The 26,564-nt window shown below is 50.0% G+C and overlaps 1 protein-coding gene across 4 annotated transcripts in view; it reads right to left on the bottom strand.

Annotated features, from left to right (window-relative positions):
- Positions 1 to 223: 223 nt before the first annotated feature.
- The window catches only part of VASH2 (vasohibin 2), a 34,797-nt gene continuing 8,456 nt past the window's right edge, over positions 224 to 26,564 (bottom strand). Inside the window, exons 2-8 of one of the 4 annotated variants that reach the window (XM_054712107.1) lie at positions 25,493 to 25,581; positions 22,014 to 22,070; positions 21,395 to 21,469; positions 14,184 to 14,565; positions 12,645 to 12,760; positions 10,032 to 10,091; positions 224 to 766 (exon numbers count right to left, since the gene is read on the bottom strand). In XM_054712107.1, the coding sequence (XP_054568082.1) occupies positions 694 to 766; positions 10,032 to 10,091; positions 12,645 to 12,760; positions 14,184 to 14,565; positions 21,395 to 21,469; positions 22,014 to 22,070; positions 25,493 to 25,581 (852 nt within the window). In that variant the 3' untranslated portion in view covers positions 224 to 693. Of the gene's footprint in view, positions 767 to 9,786; positions 10,092 to 12,644; positions 12,761 to 14,183; positions 14,566 to 21,394; positions 21,470 to 22,013; positions 22,071 to 25,492; positions 25,582 to 26,564 lie in introns of those variants that run through there. The other 3 variants (XM_008145976.3, XM_028152217.2, XM_008145977.3) reach the window with 3 other exon arrangements.

Raw genomic sequence — 26,564 nt, forward strand, 5'->3', positions numbered from 1 at the left:
ATGCTTTGAGAAAGAAGTGACTCCAAGATCCTAAAAATGGTTTCCCGTATTGCCAGAAGAATTTCAGTGCTTTTTAGCAAAACACCTGCATATTATACCTTAAATCTCATCACATGTATGCACCAGGAAAGAATTCCAAACTTTGTGGCGGTTCCCATGGGAAATATTGGGGAACCCATACAAATACAATATATAAAAAACAAAACACCATTAAGCTTGCATATCTGATGTCAAAATGCTGAGGTAATATTGACAGCTTAAAAAAACACCCACCAATCTTTGCCTCTGTTATTGCTGCAAAAAACATTAATACTGGTTGAGTTACCTTACTATATCAAAAGTGGGAGGGAGGATTTTAGAAACATTTACTTGGTGAGGGATAATGGTGAAAGCAAGTAAAAGAATGAGGGTAAATGGAAAAATATAGAACTACAGTGGTAGTAGTGTCATTTCCATCTGGAGTGAGGGGGACAGTCCAACCCCAGTGGGGTTTATGACTTTGGCCTTTTCATGGTTGGCCCCTTTGTGAATTTTTTTACGTTGTTACCACCCACTCAGATTCTATTTCCAAGTGAATCCTTAAAAATAAAATCCCCAGGTTCTTAATAAATAGTTGCAGTTCCTCCTGAAGATGCTGGGTAAAGTGCAGAGAGAAGCACCACAGAAGGCCTCTGGCCGGCTGGTATGGCTTGCCTAAATCCGAATCTGATAGCCCACTTCGTTCAGAGTGCTGAGGTCGGCCCCCTTCTTCTCAGGCAGGGCAGGCCTAAGGGTAAAAATCAGGTGGTGGGGCAAAGGGATGGGACGGAGAAAGAACATGTTTAGTATTTTCAGGGGCCGCCTCTACTCCGTTTTCCTAACCCTGCGATATTTGTCCCCACCCCACCCCACCCCAGCAGCCTCAGCTCCCTACTCTACCTCTTGTTCTTGTCCACCTTTTATAGGTTTTTTAAGGAACATTTTAACAGGCTTTCCATCTAGAGTTCAAGAAGATGTACGCGTTGCTGAATGAGTTTGTTCAACTTTAAGCCTGAAAATTCGGTCACATTCTAACTTGTGAACCTCACAAGGGTCTAAAGAATTGCATTTACTACAGAAGGACTAAAAATGGGAGCCAGAGTCTCCTCAAAACCTTGGCTTCCTGGTGTCCGTGCCCTGGGGGAAGCCAGCAGCTGCAAGAGGTCTCGGGTGACTAGGTCTCAAGGAGAGATGCTGTTATCTGTGAGAGAGGGTTACTCCTCCAGACTTGAATGTAAATAATCAGGTGAACCGCTGAGAATACATCCGAAAAATCATGGCACACTGCGAAGTCATTCAGTGGCAAAACATCTTTCTTCCCTAAATACATTCTCTAAGGTACTTTCCCACAGACAGCTACACGGAAGCATTTATGTGTCTTCACTTTCTCAAAGATTACGCTTGAAGTGCTCATAGCTAATTTTTGCTTGCTTAGAGCCATTAAAATCTGATTTCCACACTACCTCTCCCAATATGGTGACTGTGTAAGTATATATTTCTTACCCCGATATAAATTACACTTGTTTTTAGCGGATGGTTTTATGGCAGAGCCTGTCAGTTACCCCTCAACATCCACTCTTCTCCTTCTTCTCAATAAAGACACCCCTGTTTCTAGCTGGGCACAGAGCTGCCCAGAACACACACCATCTTTCCCAGCCTCCCTGACACTGGCATAGCCTTGGACTAAGTAGACGTGTGGAGTGGCCATCAGTCACCAGGACACCTGTTCAAAGGACACCTGGCATGTGCCCTTCACCTTCTTCCCCTTTCCTGTCTTTCTTGGGGAAGTGACAGCTGGGGCTGGGCCCTCCAGGTGGCTCTCTGAAGAGGCAGAGAGTAGTAAGAGCCCGCCCCCCGCCCCCTCCCCGACCCAGTTGAGCTTCGTTCACTTATGGTGAATCATGGTTAAGTCACAGCTTCAAGCTAACCTTCCCCACGGCCAGGGGAAGGTTATCCTTATTTGTTCCCATTTCCCTCCGTTAACTCATGAATACAAGGCTAATTCAGACACATGCGAGGAACAGTGAGTGCTGAGTGGGCCTGAAGGTTAGTATTTAGAGTAAGGAGAACATGTCTCTAGCAAGTTCTCTACAATTCCACTCAGGAAAGCTGCCACACCCTAAATGAAGTCCAGAGACTGACTTCTAAGAGGCAGTCTCTTCCCTGGAACCCTGTGCAGGACCTAGGCCCTGGTGGCTCTTTAGCTCTCCGGTTGTCTCTGAAAAATGAAGCAATTCCTCGTGTTTAACAAGACAATCCCTGTCCCATGGCCCTTGCAGCATCCACCAATGAGCTCCCCCGGGCTCTGAACCTTTCTTCCTGGCCTGGAAGTTGGGGGTGAGCAGGCTGGCAGGAGGGGCAGTTAGGGGCGAGCAGGCTGGTGGGTGGTGGCAGTTGGGGATGAGCAGGCCAGTGGGGTGCCAGTTGGGTGCTAGCAGGCCGGCAGGGGGGCCAGTTGGATGTGACCCTCCTCCACACCAAGTCACGTCTCTTTTGAAACTCTCCATGTGCTGCCCTTCCTATATAACAATACTGCTAGTGAGACACCGGCTTACCAGTGTTTTTCAGGAGTAAAAATAAATCTGCACTCACCTATTTTCTCTCCCTCGGTCCTGTCACCAGCAGTGCCTGCTGGTAAGTCGGCGGCAGGATTGGCTACAGGGTAGGTCAAGGACAGAACAAAGCCTCCCCACTCAGCCCTGAGATGTGGGCGTCCCCAGGGTCCCCGCAGCAACCAATCACAGGCACGCCACCTCCTCAGGGACTCACTCTGGAGCCCCTCAGCCTCGTGGAACAGAATTTTCACCACACTTCTCATAGTTTGTGTCTTCCTAACACTCCACCATTTACCTTTACTCATGTTCTTCTATGGGCACCCTTGAAAATAAATGCACTTTAATTTGGGGTCTTGCGCCTCCGTTTTCTGACCCTTCCCTGAGCACTTCCACCAGCTCCCCCAGGCCTTCCAGGTGCAGAGAAATGTCCATTATAAATAGCTTTTGTTTATTAGGCCTTACTATGTGCCAGGCATTGTTGTGAGGAGGGTTATACGGATTAATTCTCACCATAACCTTACAGGGTTGTTACAGTTACTAACCACTCCACAGAGGAGAAAACAGAGGCTCTGGGAGTCAGGGAGCTTGCTCAAAGCAACATCACATGGCTAGCAAGTGGTACAGCCAGAGTCTGTCCCCAGGATCTAGAGCCCAAGTCCTTAAACCGATGCCAACCGCCCCATCCTCTGCGCCCCACACAAAGCATCCTCCCAAGCACCGGCGAACGGCACGACGGCACCACGGCCACTCCTGCCTCCGCACCGTGGCTCCGGAATGCCCTCCCGCATGTCTTCCCTCCTGTCATCCCTTCGAGGTCCAGCCCAGATGCCCCTTCTCCCGTGAAGAATTTCCTGACTTCCTAGGGCATTTCCTTTTGTTCATCGGTTCCAGAATCCTGCAGGTTCCTAACCTTGTGCCTGCCCTGGAGGCTGTGGTCACCTTGAGAGCAGGACCGAGTAAATTCATCAGTGAACCCCCACGGTTGAATATCCTGAACCTCTCAATAGACCAGTCCAGTTCTCACGAACATGCAAATGGCTGACAGGGCTTCATTCTGTTACCTTTACCGGGGGCTATTTTCATTTTCACAGAGACAGGGCCCTCACCAGAAATTTCAAGTCACCATGACAACATTCTAACCATCAGTAAGTAGGAAGAACATGTTTTGTGTTGTTGTTTTCCACATAGGAGAGGCTTTACCTCACCTGGGAAGCCACTTGGGGAAGCTGCCTGCTCGGGAAGCTCAGGGTGGTTCTGCAGTGACAGGGAGTGTGAGGGCTTCCGAAGGAAGGGGACTAGGCTGTATCCCGGCCCCTCCTGCGTCCCCACAGGTACCCAGAAACTAGGGGGGGAAAGAAGACTGACACTAGCAGGAAATGAGAATCCTGGTGAACCGCCTGGAAGAGGAAACCCTTTTCTTTCACAGCCACACTGGCCACCATTTCCTGGCCTGGCGAAGGGCGGAAGTGGGTTATCACAGTGCCACCTGCCTGCAGGCCCAGCCAGAAACGCCGCGCAGTCCCTGCCAGCTCCGCTCAGGGCCAGAGCTGGCACTATTGTGGGGGCAGAGGCTCTTCCAAGGGCTCCCCCGGCTATAATTAGAACATTGCAGGGGATTTATTTTTAAGAAACACAAGCACCAGGATGATGACTCAGCCGCGTCTGCACTGGCCCAGAACCTCTCATCACAGCCAGAGTTATTCTTTTCGACGGAATAATATATTTCTCCAAACTCCTCCCCAGTCCCAACAAGGAAAAGAAATAAAAAGACTTGTCCTAACCGGTTTGGCTCAGTGGATAGAGCGTCGGCCTGCGGACTTGAAGGGTCCCGGGTTCGATTCCGGTCAAGGACATGTACCTTGGTTGCGGGCACATCTCCAGTGGGGGGGTGTGCAGGAGGCAGCTGATCGATGTTTCTAACTCTCTATCCCTCTCCCTTCCTCTCTGTAGAAGCATCAATGGAATATATTTTAAAAAGGAAGAAAAAAAAATCAAAAGACTGTCCTTTGAAAGGCTCTCAGGCCGCCTTCTGTTTTACGGGAAGAGGGGGCAGGGTCTTTACGTTTTCTTTGCGCACTCTGTGGAAGGAAATCGGGGGCACACCAGTGGGTAACCCCAGCTGCGTCTGTTCTCACATCAATGTAACCAGGGAGAACTAGGGTGATGCTTGACGGCCCGGTCCCACGTCTACGCTGAACCCCAACCTCGGGCCTGCAGTCCAGGGTCGGCTGAGACGGGCTAGTCAGGAGGCAGGTTGGGGAGGAGAGGCAGTGGCCCCAGAGAAGGTATTCTGTGGGAAATTTTCCAGCGTTCGCCACTGCTGCCTAAGCCTGGACATTTCAGGGAGGGCGGACCATCTCTGGGTGGCTCATCGAGGCTTTCACACGCGCTGAGGCAGCCTCAGTGCCCGGAAGCGCTTCGGCCGGGATGTGGATGCCAGGGGAGACTCAGAACCAGAAAGTGGGCAGCATGTTGGGGACCCAGCTGGGGAGGACATCGCATCCTGGGGCTGAACCTAGGAGTTGGTGGGTGTCTCTGAGACTTAAGGTTTAAGAAAAGCAGCAGTGCCCAGCCAGCATGGCTCAGTGGTTGAGCATCGACCTATGAACCAGAAGGTTGAGGTTCGATTCCCAGTAGTATATGCCCCTGCACATACCATATTGTAGGCTACATCCCCAGGGTGGGGCGTGCAGGAGCCAGCCAATCAATGATTCGCTCTCATTATTGATGTTTCTCTCTCTCCCTCCCTCTCTGAAATCAATAAAAATGTTTTTAATAAGTAAACAAACAAACAAATAAATAAAAGCAGCAGCAGTAAATGGAAGGAAAGCCTCCAGGGTTCCCCCTAAACCATGCAGTCCCTTCCTGGCCCCTCTGCCTCCACTCTGCTTGGCTGCTGTCAGGATGCGTCAGAGGACCCGAGTGGCAGCGGGAAAGCAGGGCTCCTGAGACCCGCTCGCCACTTACTCACTCACAAGAATTGATTTAGAACACTTTGTGCCAAGAACCTCCTAGGTCTTGGGGTTACCAAGATAAACAGCACTTCCTGTTCTCCGTGGAGCTAAATCCATTCCCTTTCTTCCCAGGCAACTTTACCTCTTGCTTCTCCCCCTTCAAGTGTGAGACACTGCAGGGACATGGGACATCTGGGTCCACTCAGGGCTGCCTGGTGGGGACCCACAGGCCACCAGTCAGTCCATCTATGCGTCTCGCTCTTGTCTCCCGAGGTCACAGCCCCTTAGGGTGGGGTGCACATGCCCATGTGCTCACCTGCACGCGCCCTCACAACCAGACACTTGATTCTTAGTGGACTCGGGATTCTTGGAAGGGATGCACGGAAAAGGTGCAGGTCTAACATCAACCTCTTCGTCTGTTAAGGACGTGGAACAGATGAGGTCAGGGTGGTTTTGGCCCATCATTCACAAGCTCAGCTGGAGACCCCAGGCCCTCCCGTCTTGTCGAGTCTCGAAGGAATCAGCTCAGGCCAGGCCCCGTTTTAGGACTGTGGCCTATTTGGGTAGGCCTCCTCTGCAGGAACCCTGGGTTGGGGACTGGTTCCTTCACACCTGTCACCCTCATTCAAGGCCAGTCCTGCTCCTCACTCGCATTTCTTACTTCCCAGGACGGCAGATACCGCTGCTGGCAGCTGACAGGGCAGACAGCTGAGGCTGTGATGTAAATAGGACTCGGCCAAGACAGATTTGGCTCTGAAGAGACTCTCCAGTCCTTTGCCCTTTCCTCCAAGCCCTCCCCAGGCAGGAGGCTCTGGCCGGAGACCAAGAGCCATTGGCTCTTGAGATTCCAGGGCACAGCTTCGGGGCTCTGATCTCACGTCTCCTTTCTGTGATGGAGAACCCTCCAGGACCCAACCCTGTCTGACTGTCTACAGTGGTCAGCTCTGGAGACCTGGCTCTCTGCCTAAGGCGGTCTCCCCTGATAAGGCCCATCATTCCATCTTGGTTTTTCCAAGCATCCCCAGAGACCCTGGATCATGTGAAATCCCATGGCGAGCTGAGCTGGGCAACCCTCTGAGCTGGAAACTACCTTCTCTGGGAGTCTGGAAAGAAACCCCACACCATCTTGGAGGTTTTACTTTTCCCTCCATAGCTTTTCTTCTCTCTCTCTCTCTCATACACATACACACACACACACACACACACACACACACCTCCCCCCTCTCTCTTCCCATCTGCTTTCCACGCTAAAGAAATTTCCTCCTTCTCATCCTTGGGGATATTTTCTCATTTGGGATCTAAACAGAATGACTTCTTGGGCCCCATTCAACACATTGTCAACGTGATTAGACCATGGAACCAAATGGATTATCCGTGACTTCATTAAACAGCACCAGACTTGGCCCTCACTCAACCAGATGCCTGGAGACATTTTCCTGATTATTCGCCACAGGGTGCAGTGGGAGCAGCCCAGCAGTGAAAGGAGATCTTGTATTAAGGTGGGGCTGACTGACCTCTACAACCCTGAGGGTAAGCAAAGCCCACTAAAGCCATGACCCTCCACAGAGATTGGGACATTGTGATTTATAAGGAGAAATATTCAGTTTGGTCTTCAACCCCATTTTCAGCGCAGAGCTCCTAAAACCACTGGAATTTCCCAAGTGATTAGAGCACTAGGCACATCTTTTGTAGTAAAGAGGTGACTGTGAGTAGGCTCTTGGCTGGAGGTGGTCATCAGAAAGGCCAAGCCATGATTAGAAGCTTGGAATTTTGACCCTTCCCCGTTCTCTTGAGAAGAGATAAGGGCTGAAAATGGAGCTAATGATCAATCATGCCTCCAAAAATTTCCCAAAAGTATGGGGTTCGGAGAGCTTCCAGGCTGTCGAATAACATCCACACAGGAAGGGTGACATGCCCAACTCCACGGCGACATCTCACCCTATGCAACTCTTCATCTTGCTGATCATCTGTGTTCTTAATCCTACCCCTTAATAAACTGGTAAACGTAGGTAAGTGTTTCCCTGAGCTCAGTGAGCCGCTCTGGCAAATTAACTGAACCTGAGGAGGGGGAACTTGGAACCTCCGATCTACAGCCAGTTGGTCAGAAGCATCAGTGATAACCTGGGCTTTCGACTGGCATCTGAAGTGTATATGGGGAGTGAGGGAGGGTAGTCTTGTGGGGCTGAGCCCTGGTAAGTAGTGTCATAATTGAGTTACACGGTAGGACACCCAGCTGGTGTCACCGAGAATTGCTTGGTGTGGGGAAAACCACACATCTGGTAACCAGCAGAGATGACGTGTCTGTGTGAGTAGTGAAGGAGGCACACAGGAAAGAAACAGCAGGAAAGAACCGTGGGGTTGGTCCCTTCACAGAAGGACAAAGACTGCGATTGTTCCATATAGAGTGAATGACGAAGAAGGCGAATCAAAGAGGAAGAAAAAAGAGAGGAAAAGAATCATGAACAGCAATGAAGAGTGAAGGAGGGACAGAGGACAAAGGAGCCAGACGAGGGAGAGAAGACAGAGGTTCTGGTGCGTCCTCAGGGACTCTTGCTCCAATTTGGAAGAACGTTCCATGTGTCACTCCAAAGGGTATGAGTTGCTTTCATGCTAACATAGGCAGCCCAGCCAGAAAGCCACTGTCCCCTCACCTCTATCCTCCCAGGTCCAGGTCACAGGCAGCAAGCATAGAGCGAGGACTGTCAGAACTGGAAAGGACCCCAAATGACACTCGGGGTTCTCAGTGGGGCCGCTGCTGCATTTTAGGTGGACTGGTTCTTTACTGGGGAGGATGGTCCTGAGTTCCATAGGGCATTTACGGTCTCTGGCACCCCAGGGCCCTAGAGGGGAGCACCCTCTCACTTCCCCTCCCACCGCATTTCTAACCCTTCTCCAGAGGGCGTCCTGGCCCCTGTTGAGAAGCACTGTGGACGCCCTTCGGTGAAGAAAGAGCTAGGAGGGGACTGAATTGTGAAGACAGAGGTTTAATTGAGGTCACAGAAGACCTTTTAAACAGGGATCTCAACCTCCATTTCCCTGTCTCTAAAAACCACAGGAACCACTTGACTGTTGGGTGTGGAAGGTGCTTTAAACTCTCCTCAAGGAGAGAGTATGAGAAAGGACTGGTGGGTGGAGAGTGGGGGAGTCGTTTCCCTCTAGAGACTCTGTCTCAGCTGGCGCTAGGGCACCCTTTGCTACGTGCCACTCAGCTGACTGTCACCCAGTGACACGGATCCTCCTTGCCGGGATTATTCCGACAAGTGCAAAAATAGAGAGGAATGCAGGGCTGGCAGTGGCTCCAGCTGCAGGGAGGAGGGGCGATGTACAGCCACTAAAATTACCCACACACAGATGGCCTGGGACCCCACAGCTGATGGGCCTCTTGCCTGTTATGGCATTTTCCATCCTCTGGGCCACTCCTAAGCCGCATCATGGCACCCAACCCATTTAGAAATGACTCGATGGCCTTAAGTCATTGCTGAAATAATAACTCCGTGACGGAGTCTCCAAACCCTACTGCGCCCTGACCATACTACAGTAGGGTCCCCAGAGTTGGCGGAGTCATTGAGTCATAACAAAATTCACCACTTTCTCCTCACCCACAGCAAGGTTACCTGGAGAAAGGCCTACGTGATGAAGGCCCTGGGCGAGTGAAAAGCTTCTTTTCTCTGGACACACCTCTGGGAACCAGGGTGTTGGGGTGCTAGTGTGTCCCCTGGCGGAAGCAGGGATCTAGAGAGGGAGGGAGGGGCTTGGGGCTTGCGCTCTTCCGGTGATCCCCACCTCTTGCAGCCCTTCATTCTACTCTCATTTCTTCATCTCACTTCCCTCTCTTCCTACATGGCAGCCCTGGGACCCCTGACCCAGCCCTGCAGTTCAGACTTCAGGTGTAGGAGGTATTGGGGAGAGAATCTTCTCTCCTGTTATCACATCAATCCATTTTGAAACTTCAGTCAAGATACCTGTCCTCTAGGGCAAAGAGGAAAGAAATGGCAGGGGCTTCCAACACCAAGAATAACCCTGGGCTCACTGGATTGCTCCTATAAAATTGTCCACAGGAACCTACAAACCACCTGGGCTCCCTTGATGGTAAAATTCTTCCAATGCCAACTGGAAAAGTCCCCAAATTCTGACCCATTGGGAGGAGTCTATGAAGAGAGACTCCAGGGAATGAGGGCTCTGCCCAGGAGAAAGGGCTGGGGGGTAGGGGCATGGGTGTGGGGGATTCAGGGGCTGGTAGCAGCCACCCTTCACCATTTTGCAAAAGTTTATTTTCACTGAACCATGAGCCATCACCTCTGTGCTCCAGGGGCCTCCCCGCTGGGCATGGAGGGTGATGGAAGTGAGCCCCCATCTTCCTGCAGGTCTTCCTTCCCAGCGCCTCCAGTGACTACTGTCCTCTCCTCGGTCTTCCTCCCCATGCCCAGGCCCACTCCCAGGCTTCAGGTGGGCAGGAGGGGAGAGGGTGAGTGGGCCCGACACTGGCAGGTGGCTTTGCACTTACAGTTGTGGCAGTCTAACAACATCTGTCCTCTGAAGGCACAGGCCTGGTCGCTTGCCTTGACTGCATGACAAAGTAGCCAGAGATTAGGGTATGGGCTTGGCCTGGAGGAGGACTGAGAACCGGGTTTCTCTATCTGGCCCTCAGGAGAAGAGCCACTGGACTCCTTCCAGAGGGACTTCAGTGGGGCCCAACCATTGGGTCCAGGCCAGGGACCTCTAACTTTATCTAAGCAACCTCACTATCTAGAAGCCCAGGCAGGACTGGGCAGGGCTAAGTCCCTGAACCACACTCGATGGCCTCATCTGCTCCTTCATCTTGACATCCTGTTATTTTTTAAAATTTTATTTTTATTGATTTCAGAAAGGAAGGAAGAGGGAGAGATAGAAACATCAATGATGAAAGAGAATCGTTGACTGGCTGCCTTCTGCACGCCCCCACCTAGGGATCGAACCCACAACCTGGGCATGTGCCCTGACCGGGTATCGAACCAAGACCACCTAGTTCATAGGTGGATACTCAACTACTGAGCCACACCAGCTGGGCTGACATCCTGTTATTTTTTAAGGCCAACCCCCCAGTCAGTTCTCCCATTCTGACTGATAAAATAGTGGATCTCCACGTGTGGTCCCTGGACCTGACCCATCAGCATTGCCTGGGAAGTCGTTAGGACACCATGTTCTCAGGCCCCACCCAGATCTGCTGCATCAGGAATGCTGGGGGAGGCGCCCGGCAATCTGTTTTAATAAGCCTTGTGGGTGATTCTCCGCTTACTCAAGTTGGAGGACAGGGTTATAGGACGCTTCTCTCTATCCTCCAGTGGGCCCTCGTGCAGCCCTTTCTTCATCTGGTACTGACAACCCACCCTCGTCCTCACTCCCACCAGATGATTCGGCCTCCTTCACAGGCAGGATAATAGCATTTAATATAGAGTCCATCCACCTCCGTCTCCTCATCTACCGTTTTCAAACACCCCTTCATTTCCCCGCTTCCTCTGCAGCTACCCTCTTAACAGCTGTCCTCCGTGGCACACGCATGCCCTTCACACTCTTGCTACAACCTCACTCTCTGACTGACTCTTTGCAATCTTCTGTTCAGATTCTTCTTCCTCTGGCCTACTGAGAGCCTTGACATCACTTCTTTCTTCCCTTGCAAACTCATCCAGCTATCATTTCAATGGTCTCTTCTAAGTAGCTAGTTCTCATATCATTATCTTTATTCCCCAACTTCCTCTAGTTCCAGATCTGCATTTTCAGCAGCTTCTAGGACACTGGCCCTGGATGCCCAAGAAGCACCTCAAATTGCACAGTCCAAACTCAAAGACACCTTCTCCCTCAACTTTTCTCGAACCACCACCACCACCACCACCACCTAGCTTATCATTCTGACTTTTGTCTGCACAGCCAACTTCTGCGATCTTATTGAGTTTTACCATTCCTGGTCAACCACGGTAACGTTTTCTGGTTAAAAACTTAACATGCCATGGACTGCAAAGTTCTTGTGGGTCCAAGTAAAATGGATCCAACGGGAATTATCTCAAAAGGGTTTCTCATGCTCTGGACCCGAGTCTAGAGGGAAGAGCAGGCTTTGTGGACTGCTCACCGTTTGCTGAAGATTAGGAGCTCCCAAGGGAAGGACTCAGCCCCCTTTGAGCAGAAAGGATAATAAATCAGATGAGAAGGCTTCCTCCCCTGCTCCAGGAGCAATCAGATTCCTATTTCTGGGTCACTCGCTCTAACCTAAATGACCCTCTGGGGAGGGTTTACACGTTCATAGTCCTCTGAGACAACTACTACTTTGTTAGTGAAAGCAATGATGGATGTTTGGATCGGGAAGGGGAGACAGAGTTAGGGTCAGGGTCAAGGGTCAAGGGTGATGGTCAGCATCAGGGGCAGGATTAGGGTCAGAACCTCATGTGACACAGCATGCCACTGTTGTTAATAAAAGCATTATTTTCCCCCCAGTGTAATCATGGCCCAACTATCTGCCAGTGGATTAATCACTGGTTACTTTGAGCATCTCCAATCTGTCATTTCGTAAGTGGGTCGTTTTGACCTAAGAAGTAGGTGTGGAGTCACTAGCCTCAGGACTAAGACAAGAGGGAGTAGAGTCAGCCAAGGAAGAGGGTGAGTCAGTGGGTATTTCTGATGCCACCACCTACAGAGGGTGATTACAATTTCTGCTGGGTACAGAGGGCTACAGGGTTTGAAGGAAGTTCATCAGTTCCAACAATCCCATATTGGGAGTGAGAAAATGTAAGCCCAGAAAGGTTTCATGATATGCTTACAGTCACGGAGCTCCCCAGTAGCTGAGATGGGTCCAGACCCAGGATCCTAATTCTAAGTCCAGTGTTCCTTCCATGCTGCCAGGATGTGGGGCTATTCTTCATCTCACACAGTCTTAGGCTGATCTCTCCACCTGTGTCTACAGCTGACTGTCAGCGAGTAAGAGTAATAGGGGTGATGTGCATAAGGTGGGTCCTTTTCCATAAGAGATGTCTCCCGAATGAGGACCAGCTGCTTGGATATCACTGCTTGGTTCAAGTGTCAAGCCCAGGACACAGCTTTGTTCCCAGGGCCAGGACAAACCCACAAATGTTGAGGAACTACTACTCACGATTTGTCTCGCCTGCCGAGCCGTCTCGGGGGGCTTGCCTGTCTCCTTCGGGGGGACAAGGATTTCCCCCGGCTTCTCACTTGGGTTGGAGAGTGGGCACTTGCAGGTTTCAGGATCTGAAGGAGATATGAGGAGTTGGCACACTGGTTTCTAACGGCCCCCGTTCTTGAGTCTTCCCCCAGCCCAGCCTCCAGCCCCCAGCCTCTAGCCCACTCATGATCACATGGTTTAGAAGGCCCTGAGCTGGGAGACTTCCAGGAGGAAGTCTGAGACACCGAGTTCCTCTCTCATCCTGCACAAGCAAGAAGCAAAGGTGCCACTTCCCAGGGGGTATGATGCCCCCTTTACCGAGGCAGAGAGAGAGGAGCAGAGCCCAGTGCCTCAGCCTCCTGGGCTGTGTTTAGTTGCTCAGCAAGTTCCTCTCTCGTGCAGGCAAAGTCCCATCTACATTGCCCCAGAAATCAGCTTGTTCCTTTAACTCTCCACCCACACACACGCACAGAGTGGTTTCAATTTGCCAGGAATCTCCATTCCAGGTCCCACAGAGTGACGATGACAAGTCCCCATGTGCTGAACATAACCGAGCCTGAATGTGGATAACCCCTTCCCCCTGAGGTCCTCAGTGCCTGCACAGGCCTCTCTCAGTGACTCCACAGGCCCTGGAGGGACAAGGACAAGTAGGCATCACGTCACATTGAAAGTGACAAGGTAGAAGGAAGGACTTACAAGTAAAGTTTATATAAAGCCAGCAGGGCGCGTGCTCCCTTGTTTGCCACTGTGACACCAGGTCAGAATTTTTTGCCAAAGAGCTCTGCTGTTTATTAAGCAGAACAGAACTAATGTGACTCTTCCAAAGCTGGGGACCCACTCACTCATCCTGGTTTGCCCAGGAATTTCCTGGTTTAAGAAAAAAATGTTTAAGTTGATGAGAGAGAGAGAGAGACAACTTGTTGTTCCACTTATTTATGCATTCATTGGTTGATTGTTGCATGTGCCCTGACCGAGGATTGAACCCACAACCTTGGTGTTCAGGGACGACACTCCAAACAACTGGCTATCCTGCCAGGGAATGACTTTCCTGGTTTTAAGTACTGAAAATCTCATATCCTGGGAAAATCTTCAGTTTCAGGGAAACTGGGATGATCAGCCACTCTATTACACAGGCAAAACAGAACAAAACTAGAGCCTTAGTATAAAATGACTAAAATTTTAGATTTATTTCATAGAAAGAACTGCAGACCAACACATTGCTGTAACTGTAACATCTTAGTTGACCTTAGCTCTCGTTTTTGAAGTAGTATATGCAATGAGAGACTTTAATTGTCCATATCAAAAAGCAAATGGCTTATCTTTTTTCTTTTTTTTAAATAGGGTGGTTACCAAGCAAGATAACCTCAAAAAAGTTTTCACCATCTCAGAAATGTGGGGATGAGGCAAGAGGAATTGGGGAGACAGAGACAGAGACAAAAAGAGAGGGGGAGAGAGAGAGAGAGAGAGAGAGAGAATCTTGCATCCCTCGCTTGCCTTCCCAGCACCTACCTTCATTCTCATGTCCCTGGCATATTTCTCCAGCTCCTTCCTTATGTCAGCCCTCAACATCTTTGAGACATTGAGGACCAGCTGCTTCCACTCAATGGGCTGGAAGCTATGAGGCTCATGGGGGACGTACAGCCCAATCTTGACCTTCTTGACCGTGTGCAGGTATTTCTTGTAGGAGTCTTCAAAGTCAAAGATAAGGTCACTCAGAGTCCGAAAGGTCAGCGGCTTGTCCATCAGCTCAGCCCTCCGGCTCATGCCCAGTGAGCCATAGTGGCCATTGCAATAAATCCCCAGCACGACATGATGAAAGTAGTTTCCTGAGAAGTAGGTTTTAAAGCTGATGGGGAATCGCTCAATGGAAGGCTGTCCATTGGTTAAATATCTTAGATAAGTCTGAATCAAGGAAGATAAAGGAGGCCTGGAACATTCACAGCGCTGGGATTCCCAGGAAGGGAAAGGGGCCATGGGTCAGTCCATCCCTCTGCCTCTGAGCAGGCCGACACCCAACCTTTCCAGACTAATCCTCTTTGAAAGGGTTCACAGATACCTTCGAGTACCTACTGTATGGTGCACCAGAACCAAATTAATGTGGGACAAAGAGGAAAAACGTCCATCTTCTTTAGTAGTTAAATAAATGCAAAACAGAACAATAACAAGTACTTTCTCCTCTCTCAGTTTTCTACAGAGGGTGACAAGCTTTTTAAAGGGTTTTATATGCACTGGGAATGACATCCCCAGATGTTAATTCTGGCTGGAGTATGTGGGACATTCCAAGAACCGAAGGTCTCTGCAATGTTCGGGGGAGAAATGACAACCAGAAGCAAGGCAAGGCCATGGACAGGTGAAAGGGACAGACTGGCTGATTAACTAGACGGCAGAGACAGAAGGTGTCAGAATGGTCATATGTGCAGTCCGTCTCTCCTCCCGATGGCCCTGTCACAGAAGTGACACAGCCTTGGGGACCACACAGAAAGCTGCCTGCAACCCCTGAACCTCAGGCCCCCCTCTGTCCCCAACCCACCTGGCATCGCAGCTCAGCTCTCTCCACACATGGGCTCGTTTGGATGGAGTAACCCAGCCTCTTACTGTTATTACCTCAAGTTTGGGCTCAGGAACCTTATAAGGTGCAGCTCCAAGTAACTGCCCCACTGACACCACGTTGTGGAACGATGGACAAGAGGCACCGCATTCTCAAGTCCATCTCGAAGTCTGTTCGACAGCCCAGGCCGGGCCATGGGCAGCCGAAGACCCAGCCTTTATGGAGAAGGTTACTGGAATCTCATAAAATCACTCCTCGGCTGAACATCTTTGGTGACTCCGGAGTGTTCCTCAGGTAAATAACAATCCAGGTGCTTAACGTGCGGCCAGTACACGGTAAGGGCTCAGGAGGTGGGGACAGTCCTCCACCCTCTAGGACTTCACCATTTCTGGCCCTCACTCCACTTTACTTTCCACACAGTGGCCAGAAGGATCTATTTAAGCCAAATTTGGAACATGTCACTCTCCTGCTTACGTTTTTAGTGTCTGCCATCCTCCCTGGGACTTATGACAGAGCTCTTCGCAAAGTCCTGCCACAATTTGGTCCCTGCTCGTCATTCCGTTGCATAGTCTAATTTTTCCATCAACTTGGACTAGCACCCTGACCTACAGCAGACCCGTGACAGTTGAAGGCTGCACCCTGAGACCATAATGAATGCCCAGATCTGTGCCCGCTGCCCTCAGCACATATATCCTGCACCCCATCCCTGCCCCCCACCCCCGCCAGAATGCAAAGTCAAATATAACTAAAAAATGTAAAGCCTTTTAAGTGACTTTTACATTACCAAGCTATAAGGCCAAAGTGATCTATGAAACCTTCTGAAACATGCCACTAAACACACTCTACATCATGTCCCTATTGTGGTCTAACTTGTTTTATGCCTTCACTCACACATCGGCCTTCCAGCATGAGGGATTCGAACCTGGTAGAGATCTCTGGGGTCTCCTAAGAATCCTGATGACAAGGATGCTGTGGGCTCACACAGCTTGCACCCCTTGCAACAGCCTCACTATTATCCCCTCCCCATTCCCGATGTGATAGTTTCCCTGACCTTCCTCAGTCCGGGTATTTCCCCACCCACTCCCAGTAACTCCCAGAGCACTTGTTTACTCATACAGCATTCTGATTATTTGCTGTTTGTATATTGTGAGGGCAGGAGTTATGTTGGGCATCCTGCAACCTCTCCCTGGCATAGCACTCCAGGCACACAAAGGGCTTGCACACAGAGTATTTGCACACAGAGTGCTTGCACACAGAGTATTTGCACACAGAGTACTTGCACGCAGAGTACTTGCTGAAAGAAGGAGCCTTAGATCAAGAGGATATGTTTCCTTACACGTAAAAGGACTGCATAAAGGGTGGGAGGGCTCATCTAGACGCCCTTAAAAGACAGAAGCTGCTAGAACTCAGCCCACAGCCCCGAGGTTAGCCTTGACCTCAATGTGATCACAGAAGGCTATTCTCTCAAAAATGACTTCTCCTGCTTTCTCGCCACTTCGTCATGTGAGATGAACTGGCAGTCAGGGAGTGAGATCACATCCTTCTGAGGCCTCTTACATAAATTCTTTCTTGCTTTCTGGGGCGAGTTCTCCGGGGCTGGCTTAAGGGCATTCCTCAGTTGTTTAAGTCAGTGTAACAAACACTTACTGAGTGAGCGCCTCCTGGCCAAACCGCCTGCTGGGCGGGGCTGTGGGGCCAACGGTGAAGAACGCAGCCCTTCTCTGCAAGTCTGATGAAGAGAGAGACTCAAAAGGGGACACAATATGGTCAGAATGGCGATTCCTCAAAAAACTACTAGACGTAGACTTACCCCAGGATCCAGCAATTCCACTTCTGGATCTAGATCCAAAAGAATTAACAGCAGGGACTAGAACAGATATTTGCACACCCCTGTTCACAGCAGCATCATTCACAATTGTCAAAAGGTGGAAACAACCCAAGTGGCCATGGACAGATGAACTGATAAACAAGTGGGGTATACCCATACAATGGAATGTTATTCAGCCTTAAAAAAGAAGATAATTCTGACGGGGCTGAGTGTAGGTGGGTAAAGGGGAGGGGAAATGGGGAACATCTGTAATAGTGTCAGCAATAAATTTTTTTAAAAGAAGGTAATTCTGACACATCTATGACATAGATGAATCTTAAGGACATTATGCTAAGTGAAATGAGCCGGTCACAAAAGGATAAATACTGTATAAATCCATTTTATGAGGCATCTGCAGCAGTCAAATTTAGAGACAAAAAGTAGAGTGATGGTTCCCAGGGGCTGGGGAGGTGGGCATGGGAAGTCAGTGTTTAATGGGTGTGCCATTTCAGTTGGGGAGAGGAAGTTCTGGAGATGGCTGGTGGTGATGGCTACACCAAAATGTGTATGTTCGCAATGCCCCTGAACTGCACACTTAAAAGTAAGGTGGTAGGCCTGGCTGGGTGACTCAGATGGTTGAAGCATCATCCCATACACCAAAAGGTTGAGGGTTCGACTCCCAGTCAAGGCACATAACCCAGGTTGCAGGTTCAACCCCCAGTTGGAGCACATACTGGAGGCAATGTTTCGCACATCAATGTTTCTTTCACTCCCTCTCTCCATTCCTCTCTCTCTCATATCAATAAATATATCTTCGAGTAAGGATTTAAAAAAAATTTTTTAAATAAGGTGGTAAGCTTATATTATGAATATTTTACCACAATTTTTAAAACCCCACAGTCACAATATATGTAACTCATTATGCTGTACACAGTACTGTATGTCGATTACATCTCAATAAAACTAAAAAAAAAAACACCTCACGATATGATGTGTGCTGTAAGAGACAAGCCTGGGGACCTAAGAGAAGTGGCCCCAACGTGAGTCTCCTGGGACAAGTAGAGTCAGCCACGGGGAGAGTGGGAGTGGGGAGGGGACGGGAGAGGCCACTGGATGGTGCATCTTGTCACAAGTCACTAATCTCTAGGACATGTTCCATCATTACAGCCATCCGTAAAACCGTGGGTCCTGGAACAGTGGGGAACCGAAGTGGAGGGGACAAGGAGGTGTGGATGAGGGCAGGGAAACAGCCTGAGCTTTGCTAGGGAAGAGGGACCAGCAGGGCCCCGAGCCCCTGGAAAAGGTCCCACCATCCCGCCTGCTGGGGATGTTCCTAACGTGCCTCTGCTAATGAACCGCGTAAATAAACCAGAGCACTTTACTACCATAATTAAGCCCCGCCAGGGTCAGCTAGGGCCCCAAAAGCGCTGCCGTTATTCAAAAAGCCACTTGGAACCGAAGGTCTATCACTCCAGCACGCATGTCAAAGTGTGCCCACGTGCTCGAGCAAGACGAAAACAGTGGCTCTCTGTGAATGAATCCTGAATTCTGGGCTAACGAGATGAGAGAAAACAGGAAGGACACAGGCTTCAATGAGCCAAGGTGGTGGGGCGGAGGGGCGGGGGGGGGGGGGGGCGGGGATGGGGAAGATAGGGTGTGGAGGCCCAGACAGATGACCCACGTCGTGTCCTTCACTGTGCCCGTGAGCAAAGCAGGCCACAGGGATGCTGACACAGAGCAAAAGAGCAAAGACAAAGATGCTGTAACTTTTAGGATTCAGGGCTGTGTTTCTTGTCTGTGTCCAAGGGTCAAATTTCCCTGAGTTCGGCAGTGTGAGCCGAATTATGCCACCCTCCCCACACTTTTCTGAAATGTGACACCAGGAAAAACAAAGGAAAACCAAGAGCATGTATGTGATCCTTGGATTTGGACAGGCCCAGAGGCTCGTCATAGGTCTATCCCCACAAGTCTAAGTGGCTGTGTGTTTTTTTTTAATATATATACTGTTATTGGTTTCAGAGAGGAAGGGAGAGGGTGAGAGAGAGAGACACATCAGTGGTGAGAGAGAATCATTGATCAGCTGCCTCCTGCATGCCCCACCCTGGGGATCGAGCCTGCAACCTGAGCATGTGCCCTGACCGGGAATCGAATCGTGACTTCCTGGTTCAGAGGTCAATGCTCAACCACTGAGCCACCCTGGCCAGGCCTAAAAGTTTTTAGGTAATTCCTGTAACTTAAAGGCTTGAATTTATAAATCTGCACAGGGTCAAGACTGTGTGCATGACTGTTGTAAAGCAAGAAGACCCAGGTGCACGCAGACATCCATCAGCAGGCGGTCTGAAGGGAACTAGTCCACCCAGCAAAAGGCCTGCGTTTGTGATCTCCCCCAGCAAATCCCCGACAATTGTTCATCCCCATTAAACTTGCAGGAGGCTCTGCCCAACAGCTGTGCTGCCTCTTGCCACCGGGGGAGTGGGGGTTCTGAGCCATCTGCTGCCCCCACCCACCCTGGTCCTGCACTCCTGCTGGGCTCCCCAGACACCCCTTTCATCTCTGTGAGGAGCAGGGAGGAGGTCTGACAGGGGGTTGGGGAGGGGCTTCTGTAAGGCTCAAGTTTCCACTTTTGAAATGTCAGCCCCTGTGGACAATCTTGTTCAGACCAGTGCTCTGCAGGCTGCAGGGGGGGAGGGGGGGGGGAAAGTCCCCTTTCCATAAAAATGTCCCACTGTTCCCTGTCTGATTCTCAGCCACCCATCCTTCCGCTCATTTCTTATCTCCTTGCCGGTTTACCTTCTACCTCTGGAGTTGTCCTTGTCAGTGTCATTTATGGGCTTTTTGTGTCAATGGACTCAAAAATGACTTCTCATAATAATGAGATTTCATCCTTGAGCTTTTTCTCTTCTCACTCCATGAACAGTACCTGCCACCCCTTAAACACACGGCTCCCAAAGTGGTATTTCCCGCCCCGAGCCCCTCCTGAGCTCCACACTCCCAATACCCCACCCGGCATCCCACAGGCACCTCAAACCCAACACGTCCAAATCTGAACTCATCTCCCCATAAATCTAATCCTCCTTTTCAAGTCCTTCCCTTGGACTGTTGAAGGATTATCCCATCGCCCAGTTTTTCACGCCAGAAATGGGGAGTTGCCGCCTCTTCCTCCTCTAACTCCTCACATCGGATCGGTCCACAAGTTGATGACACCCCCAACGCCTTCCTCGCCTTCACTGCTGCTGTCTTAGTTCACATCCGTGCTGACGTATCTCACCTGTCTGTCATTCTTACCCCTTCAGCCCCTCCTGCACAGACTGTCGCTTAATCCAGAAACCTCTAGTTGCTGATCCCTTCCTCGTCAGCTTCTACACCCAGCTGGCCTCCAAGACCTGCAAATTCTATCTCCTTCATATCTCTTGAAACTGTCTCTCCAATCCATTCCCGTTGCCAGGACCAGTTCAAGCACCACCATTTCCCTCGTGTAACAGCTCCTACCTGGCTCTGCAGATCCAGTCCCAGCCTTCTCGTCCACCCTTCAACCTGCCCTAAGGATTACCTCTCTGAAGCGCACACCTGATCAAGTCACAGCTCTGCTCCAGAGCTTTTACCTGGGCTGCCCATTGCCTTTGTGCAAAAGGTCACACTTCTCGGCACAGCACCCAAGGACCTAACTGGTCTGACTTGGGACCACCTCTCAAGCCCACGTCTTGCCATGTTGTCTTTGTTGCAGGCCCTTCTAGCCATCACCCCAAAGGACTGGGAGTTTCTTTGCCCTTCTAACAGATGATGTTCTACTGCCATCACCACTAGTATTTCAGTGCCATCACAGTTTTCTGGGCCATATTCTGCTAAGAAGCCAGAAGTCTGGTGGAAAATGGAACAGAGGGTGTGAGAGAGACCAGACCTTTGTTTCAGCTCTATGTTCTGCGGTCAGGACACTACACCACGACACGGTCTCTTCCACAATCCACTCTTAGAAATTTCCCTGGAGATGGGTTTGGAGGACCCCATTTCCCCTTGAGTGCCTTTCCTGTTTCGATACCAGATGAAAGCAAAAAACAATGATGCGCTCTCTCTCTAGTCCCTTCTAAGTTAGAATTCTCCTTGCGACTAGCGAGGCTGGCCTAAGAGCTAGCCCCGATACAGGCTTTAGCTAACAGGTTACAGTGATGATGGTCCAAGGAGCCAAGCTCTGATTTGGTTCAACTCCAGATGATGGACATTAAAGAGAAATAACAGGGGAGTTTAGTCCTCCAAAGAGACAATGGTCATCACCTCTGTGGATCTAGGACATTAAAGGCACACCAGCCCCACAGGGAGGCCACCATCCATCTGTGGATTAAACTTAAGCAAACATAACTTAAAGGATACATGCCCAGGATGACAGCTTCAAGGCATTTAATAGGCAAGGACTCTCGAGTCATTTCTTTCGCTGTTTCCATTAACCTGTAGGATAGAGCACAGCAAAGGGTCTCAGGACTTATTTAATAATGCAATTGGTCTGTCTGTCAATCCGTCAGCATGCCTGTCCTCACACTAGGCACCATGTAGAGATACAGAGGGAAAAGGGAGGACTCACTTTGCAGGAGGGCACCAAAGCACATGCGCACTTGGCAGAAATAAAATCCTAAATTCTCCACTCCTCTCTCCAAGAGCTAGTTCCTGGGTGTTAGTGACCATATTCCATAGTGTCCTCCCATTGCCCCTGGACTAGGGGCATCCCATGGAGTAAGTAAAGGAGGCTACATGAAACCCATTTCACAGGCATCCCCACCCCCTGAACGAGTTAGTCTCCACCACTGAGCTTAGCTGTCAGAGTGGTCCAGACCCAAGCCCCACCTCCAACATTGCCCTGGGTTACCCCTCTCCCCACCCCCATCTCCACCCCTTACAGACTAGGAAAGTGAGTACTGGGATACAGGGATGGAGGGAGTTAGCAGCTCTCAGGTAGGAAAGAGGTCACCTGGCCCACAGATCATGCACCACTTACCCACTCAGTGGCCTCATTTTTCTAATTTCAAAGAACTGGGTCCCTGTATGATTGTATCTGTGTGAAGTATGTAAAGGGAAAGTAAGAGAAAACTCCAAAGTCCCAGGAATCCAACAGAGGAAGCTATGCACTGGTTTCTCAATGAGATGAGGAAGTGAGGGCTTTCCAGGTGTCCAGTAGCCAGAAGGTAGTCAACATTCTCTCACTGTCCTGCCTAGAAATCTAACTTCTAATTTAGGCCCCAAAGATAGCCATATTAAATCTGCTCTGTATTCTGGTTAGTTGAATACATGTCTTAATTCATCTACTAGACTAAAAGCTCTTTGAAAGTTGGGACCATTTGTTTATCATCTTTATATCAACCATAAAGCCCGGCATAAATCCAGTGAATGAGGAATAAGTGAATGAATGGGTAGACAGATGGATGGATAGATAGATGGATAGGTGGGTGGAAAGGTAGATGAATGGATGATGAATTAATGAATGGGTGAATGGATGAATGGATGAAAGGAAGAAAGGAAGAATAAAACTGATGAATGGAAGGGTGGATGGATGGTTGGATAGATAGAAGGGTAGGTGGATGGGTGGATGGCTGGCTGGCTGGATAGATGGATGATTGAAGGAAGGAAGAATGGAATAAATATATATGGAAGAGTAGATGGATGGCAGTAGAGTTTCTCAGACTGCAGCAGAGCTTACGTTCATTTCATGCCTGACCTGACACTTGACATTGATTACTAAATGTGAGATGACAACATTATCCACAGCCTTGGATTTAGCTAGTCGCCCAGAAGGTCTCAGGGACTGGAGAGCCTGCACCAGGTCATTCTGAATGACAAAGATGCCCTAATGACATGCTCTCTTCTCTGAGACTGGATCTTAATTTTTCTGAGCCTGAAAAACATTGCTTTGTGCATTTCCCTGTACTGCCTCAAACAAAATTCTATTTAAAAAGGGCATGTTGGGAAATTGCTAACGAAGCGTGAACTTGTATAGCCCAGGCAGGGAGAGTGTATGAGATTAGATGTGTGCCCGTTCTGTGGTGGAGGCAGCTGCAGAGGGTGGTGCTGAACACCCTCCTGAGAAGGGCTGGGAGTCCTTCCTGCCACAGATGTGCTTGGCCACTCAGACACGAGCACACGGAACCACCACCTGAGGAGCTCATTATAAGCACACTCTGGGCTCGGCCTCGGGAGGTTCTGATTTCAGGCCATGGATTTAACCCTAAATGCCATTCAGAGTCACCTCATCTTGGATAGTTAAATTGGAAGTTCCAGGGCGAGGGCCAGGGGCTGATTTTAATAAGCACACAGTTTGGAAATTATTGGTACGGACATAAGAATAACCAATAACAAGATAGGCTTGCCTCGTTTTTAGAAAAATAATATACAAAACCCTAGATGTAAAAGAAAAAAATCTATTCTCATTGTTAGGTGATTTTTTTTTTTACTTTACCAAACATGCCATTCAAATGATGAGATTCTGGTATATTTAAAACAGAATTCAAATGGCAAAAATGCAATGTATATGTCCAACTTTCCCTGTATATATATCTAGTTTGTACATCTTGTACATAAAGTGATACAAACCTGTAATAAAATAATGAAAAATTATCTGACTATCTTTTCTCAATTCCTAAGTTTTCAGCTCCTGCAAGTGAGGAAATTCCTATAAACATTGCCTTCAGGGTGAGAGACTCACTGACTAGAGTCCGCCCTCAGCAAAGTCAGGTGACACCTCTTCCCAGAACGCAGTGCAAAATCAGCACTCCCTCTGGCCAAGACCCTGAGGCTGTCAGAAGGGAAGGCAGGATTTGTCTTTCCATATCGCTACTGCCCACTGCACACATCGACAGTCAGGACTGGCCCCGAAAGGTCCCTGTACCCTAGCACTGGTCATGTTGTTCAGGACAAAGCAATAGGAAATCCCAAGGAACTAAGTGAAAGTCTGGACAGAAGCTAGATCAGAGACCACACTCTGCTTTCTTTGTGTGGTGGCTCCAATGGTCAGGTGACCGGGAGCACAGTCCAGCAGCCTGCCGGGCCTTCCGTTCAGTCAGTGACCTGGGTCAGTGACCATCATAATGCATCAGAGAAAAGTGAAAAAGCAGCTCCTTCAGGACAACAATGAAAACCTGCTCAAGTGGTCCTTGTAAAGCCCATGTCATAGACAGAAGAAGGAGCCATTCCAATTTCTGTCACTTTCTGGAATGTTCTGTGAGGAAGGCTCAGCTCTTGGGGTCCAAGTCTACCCTCGTAGGAGTTTATGCTTCTGGACCACACAAAGCTCCCTAGGTGGGGTCCCAGTTTGGGGATCAACACACCACCAGATAGCCTTTCCTCTAACATCGCTTCAGGATTCTGCTGGGAAGATGCCATGTGGGGGAGTTCATATTCTGTAAAGTGGAAACTGAGAGGCTAATCGAGTAATCTGCCTACCCAAACAGCAGAATTGGTGTTGTTCCCATCTGGTAGTATTCATCCCTTCAGGGAAGTCACAATAAATCCACAGGAAAGGGTCTTGCCTATAGCACAGAAAGCATGTGGGATACAGGCCAGTGCCCGTGAAATCCTTTCTGCTACATTCTAGGTCTTTGGGGAAGAAGGACAGAGGCCAGAAGAGGCTTGGCATCCTGGACAATGTGCTGGGGGCCTATAGGGCATCTGATGCTGGCTTAGTTCTGAGATGCTACAGACTTGCTTGGACAGATAACCTGTCCCTCTCATATATACCTCTGCCAGCCCAGCTCCCCTCTAACTCCTATCCCTGATAAAACACCAGAGCAGCCAGCGGACCATCCACCTCTGCCCCTTCGTCCTGACAATGTTGCTGCTACAGACCCTCAGAACTGACCTAACCTGACTGCAAACAACCTGAGAACCCTGGAGGTGAAAAAAAAAAAAACCAGTCTGGCTGGTCTGAACCCAGCCTGGACCCATGGGATCCCCAGCTCTTCTTCAAGCTCAAATGAGGGGAGAGAGCCCCTGTCCCAGAGCCCCATTCAGTCACAAGGAACGGAGTAAGGCCACCAGTTGGGGCCACCTGGGGATCCAAAAGCAGCAGATTATGAGCAGTCAAGATGAAGGCAAAAAGTGAGAGAGGAAAGAAAAGGAACAGAAGACTACGAGGGAAGAGGGAGAAAGACTGTAAAGGAAGAAAGAGGGAAAGATGACTGAGGAGGAGGAAGTGGAGAAAGAGGAGATGGAAGGCAGGGGGGCTCGAGGTGGCCCACCACTGTCTCACTGCCTTCTTGCCATCCTGGCCCACATCCTGCTTAAAAGGGCGGGGGTCTGATCAGGGTAATGACATCCTCTGTTATCACTCCTTCTAGACTCTCACATAGGGGCCTCCCTCCATGCCCGGCCTCACCAACCTTAGAGAGCATTTGCTGACCAGCTGGGGACAGACAGGCCACCAAGCTCGCAATCACCACGCCCATCCCCTGGCTGTGTCTGCTCAGACCCTCGTGGGAAGGATACTGTAGTGTCTTCATGTAGTTCTGAATTGCCTGGAGCCAGTCTGGGATCGTCATCGACAGCCTGTAGTTTGGAACCTGGGGTATTGAAGGCTGCAGAGAAGTAGAGAGAGATCTTTTTGGGGCCCAGTGCTTGGTGGCAGGCCCAGGACTGAGACCACCGGAGAACTGCTCCTGGGAGCAGATGGCCACCCTGCCATGGTCACCTGTTCCAAGTGGTACCTCCTGGACAAGGTTTCACCACACCAGCCGATCCCCTGCTGGAGTCCTCCCTCTCTGCATTCCTTCTACACACACACCACTGTGGGTCACAGTGACTCTCTACTCTCTATGGCCCTCTGTGTATTGTGAGTGTGAACACAGTCAGCCTCCCCAAGGAGCCTCAGCCACTCACGGGGGCCAAGGACCATGTCCTATAGTGCCCCCCACAGAGCCTGGCCCAGGATGTTCACAGAGGCGCTCCATTAACCCTCACATTTTTTACTGCGTGACTGAACCTTTTGCTGCATGGTTGGTGTGACCCATTCTATGTGCCCCACTCCAGGGCACCATTGAATGCAAGATGAATGGTGCCCTGAAGAAATGCAACATGGTGCCTCGGCCGCCATTTCTCCTCAACACCACCCCCTGCAATGCCCACCTCCTCCCTACCATGAGTCTAGACCCAGATGGATGAGGAAAGAGTCCCCTCTTGCCTTCACTCTTCCCAGGTAAGTGCAGCTCCTCTGACTCATGAGCCACCTCACCCTTTCCCCTTGGGGCTGCCCAGCCACCTTTTGGTCAACATTCACCAAGTGTCTACAAGTCCTGCAGGGAAGAGTGCTAAGCCCTGCAGGGAGGAGAAAGGAGCAATGGCAGGCAAGGATGGGAGAGGGGGAGGTAGGCGCCTCTTGTCTGGAATTTAGAGCTCAGACAGCACTCAGCGCTGAGCAGGCTGCCAACGAGGCCGGGAGTGAGAACAAGCTGGGGCTTCCAATCCAGTCACTCCTGGGAAGTGAGGGACGATTTTTGCTTTCTCTCCCCCTATATGTTTCTCAGTCTCTCATCCTCGGCCTCGCTGGTGGGGTAAGGCCATT

The sequence above is a fragment of the Eptesicus fuscus genome, chromosome 22 (assembly GCF_027574615.1).
Source record: "Eptesicus fuscus isolate TK198812 chromosome 22, DD_ASM_mEF_20220401, whole genome shotgun sequence".
NCBI classification, from domain to species: domain Eukaryota; kingdom Metazoa; phylum Chordata; class Mammalia; order Chiroptera; family Vespertilionidae; genus Eptesicus; species Eptesicus fuscus.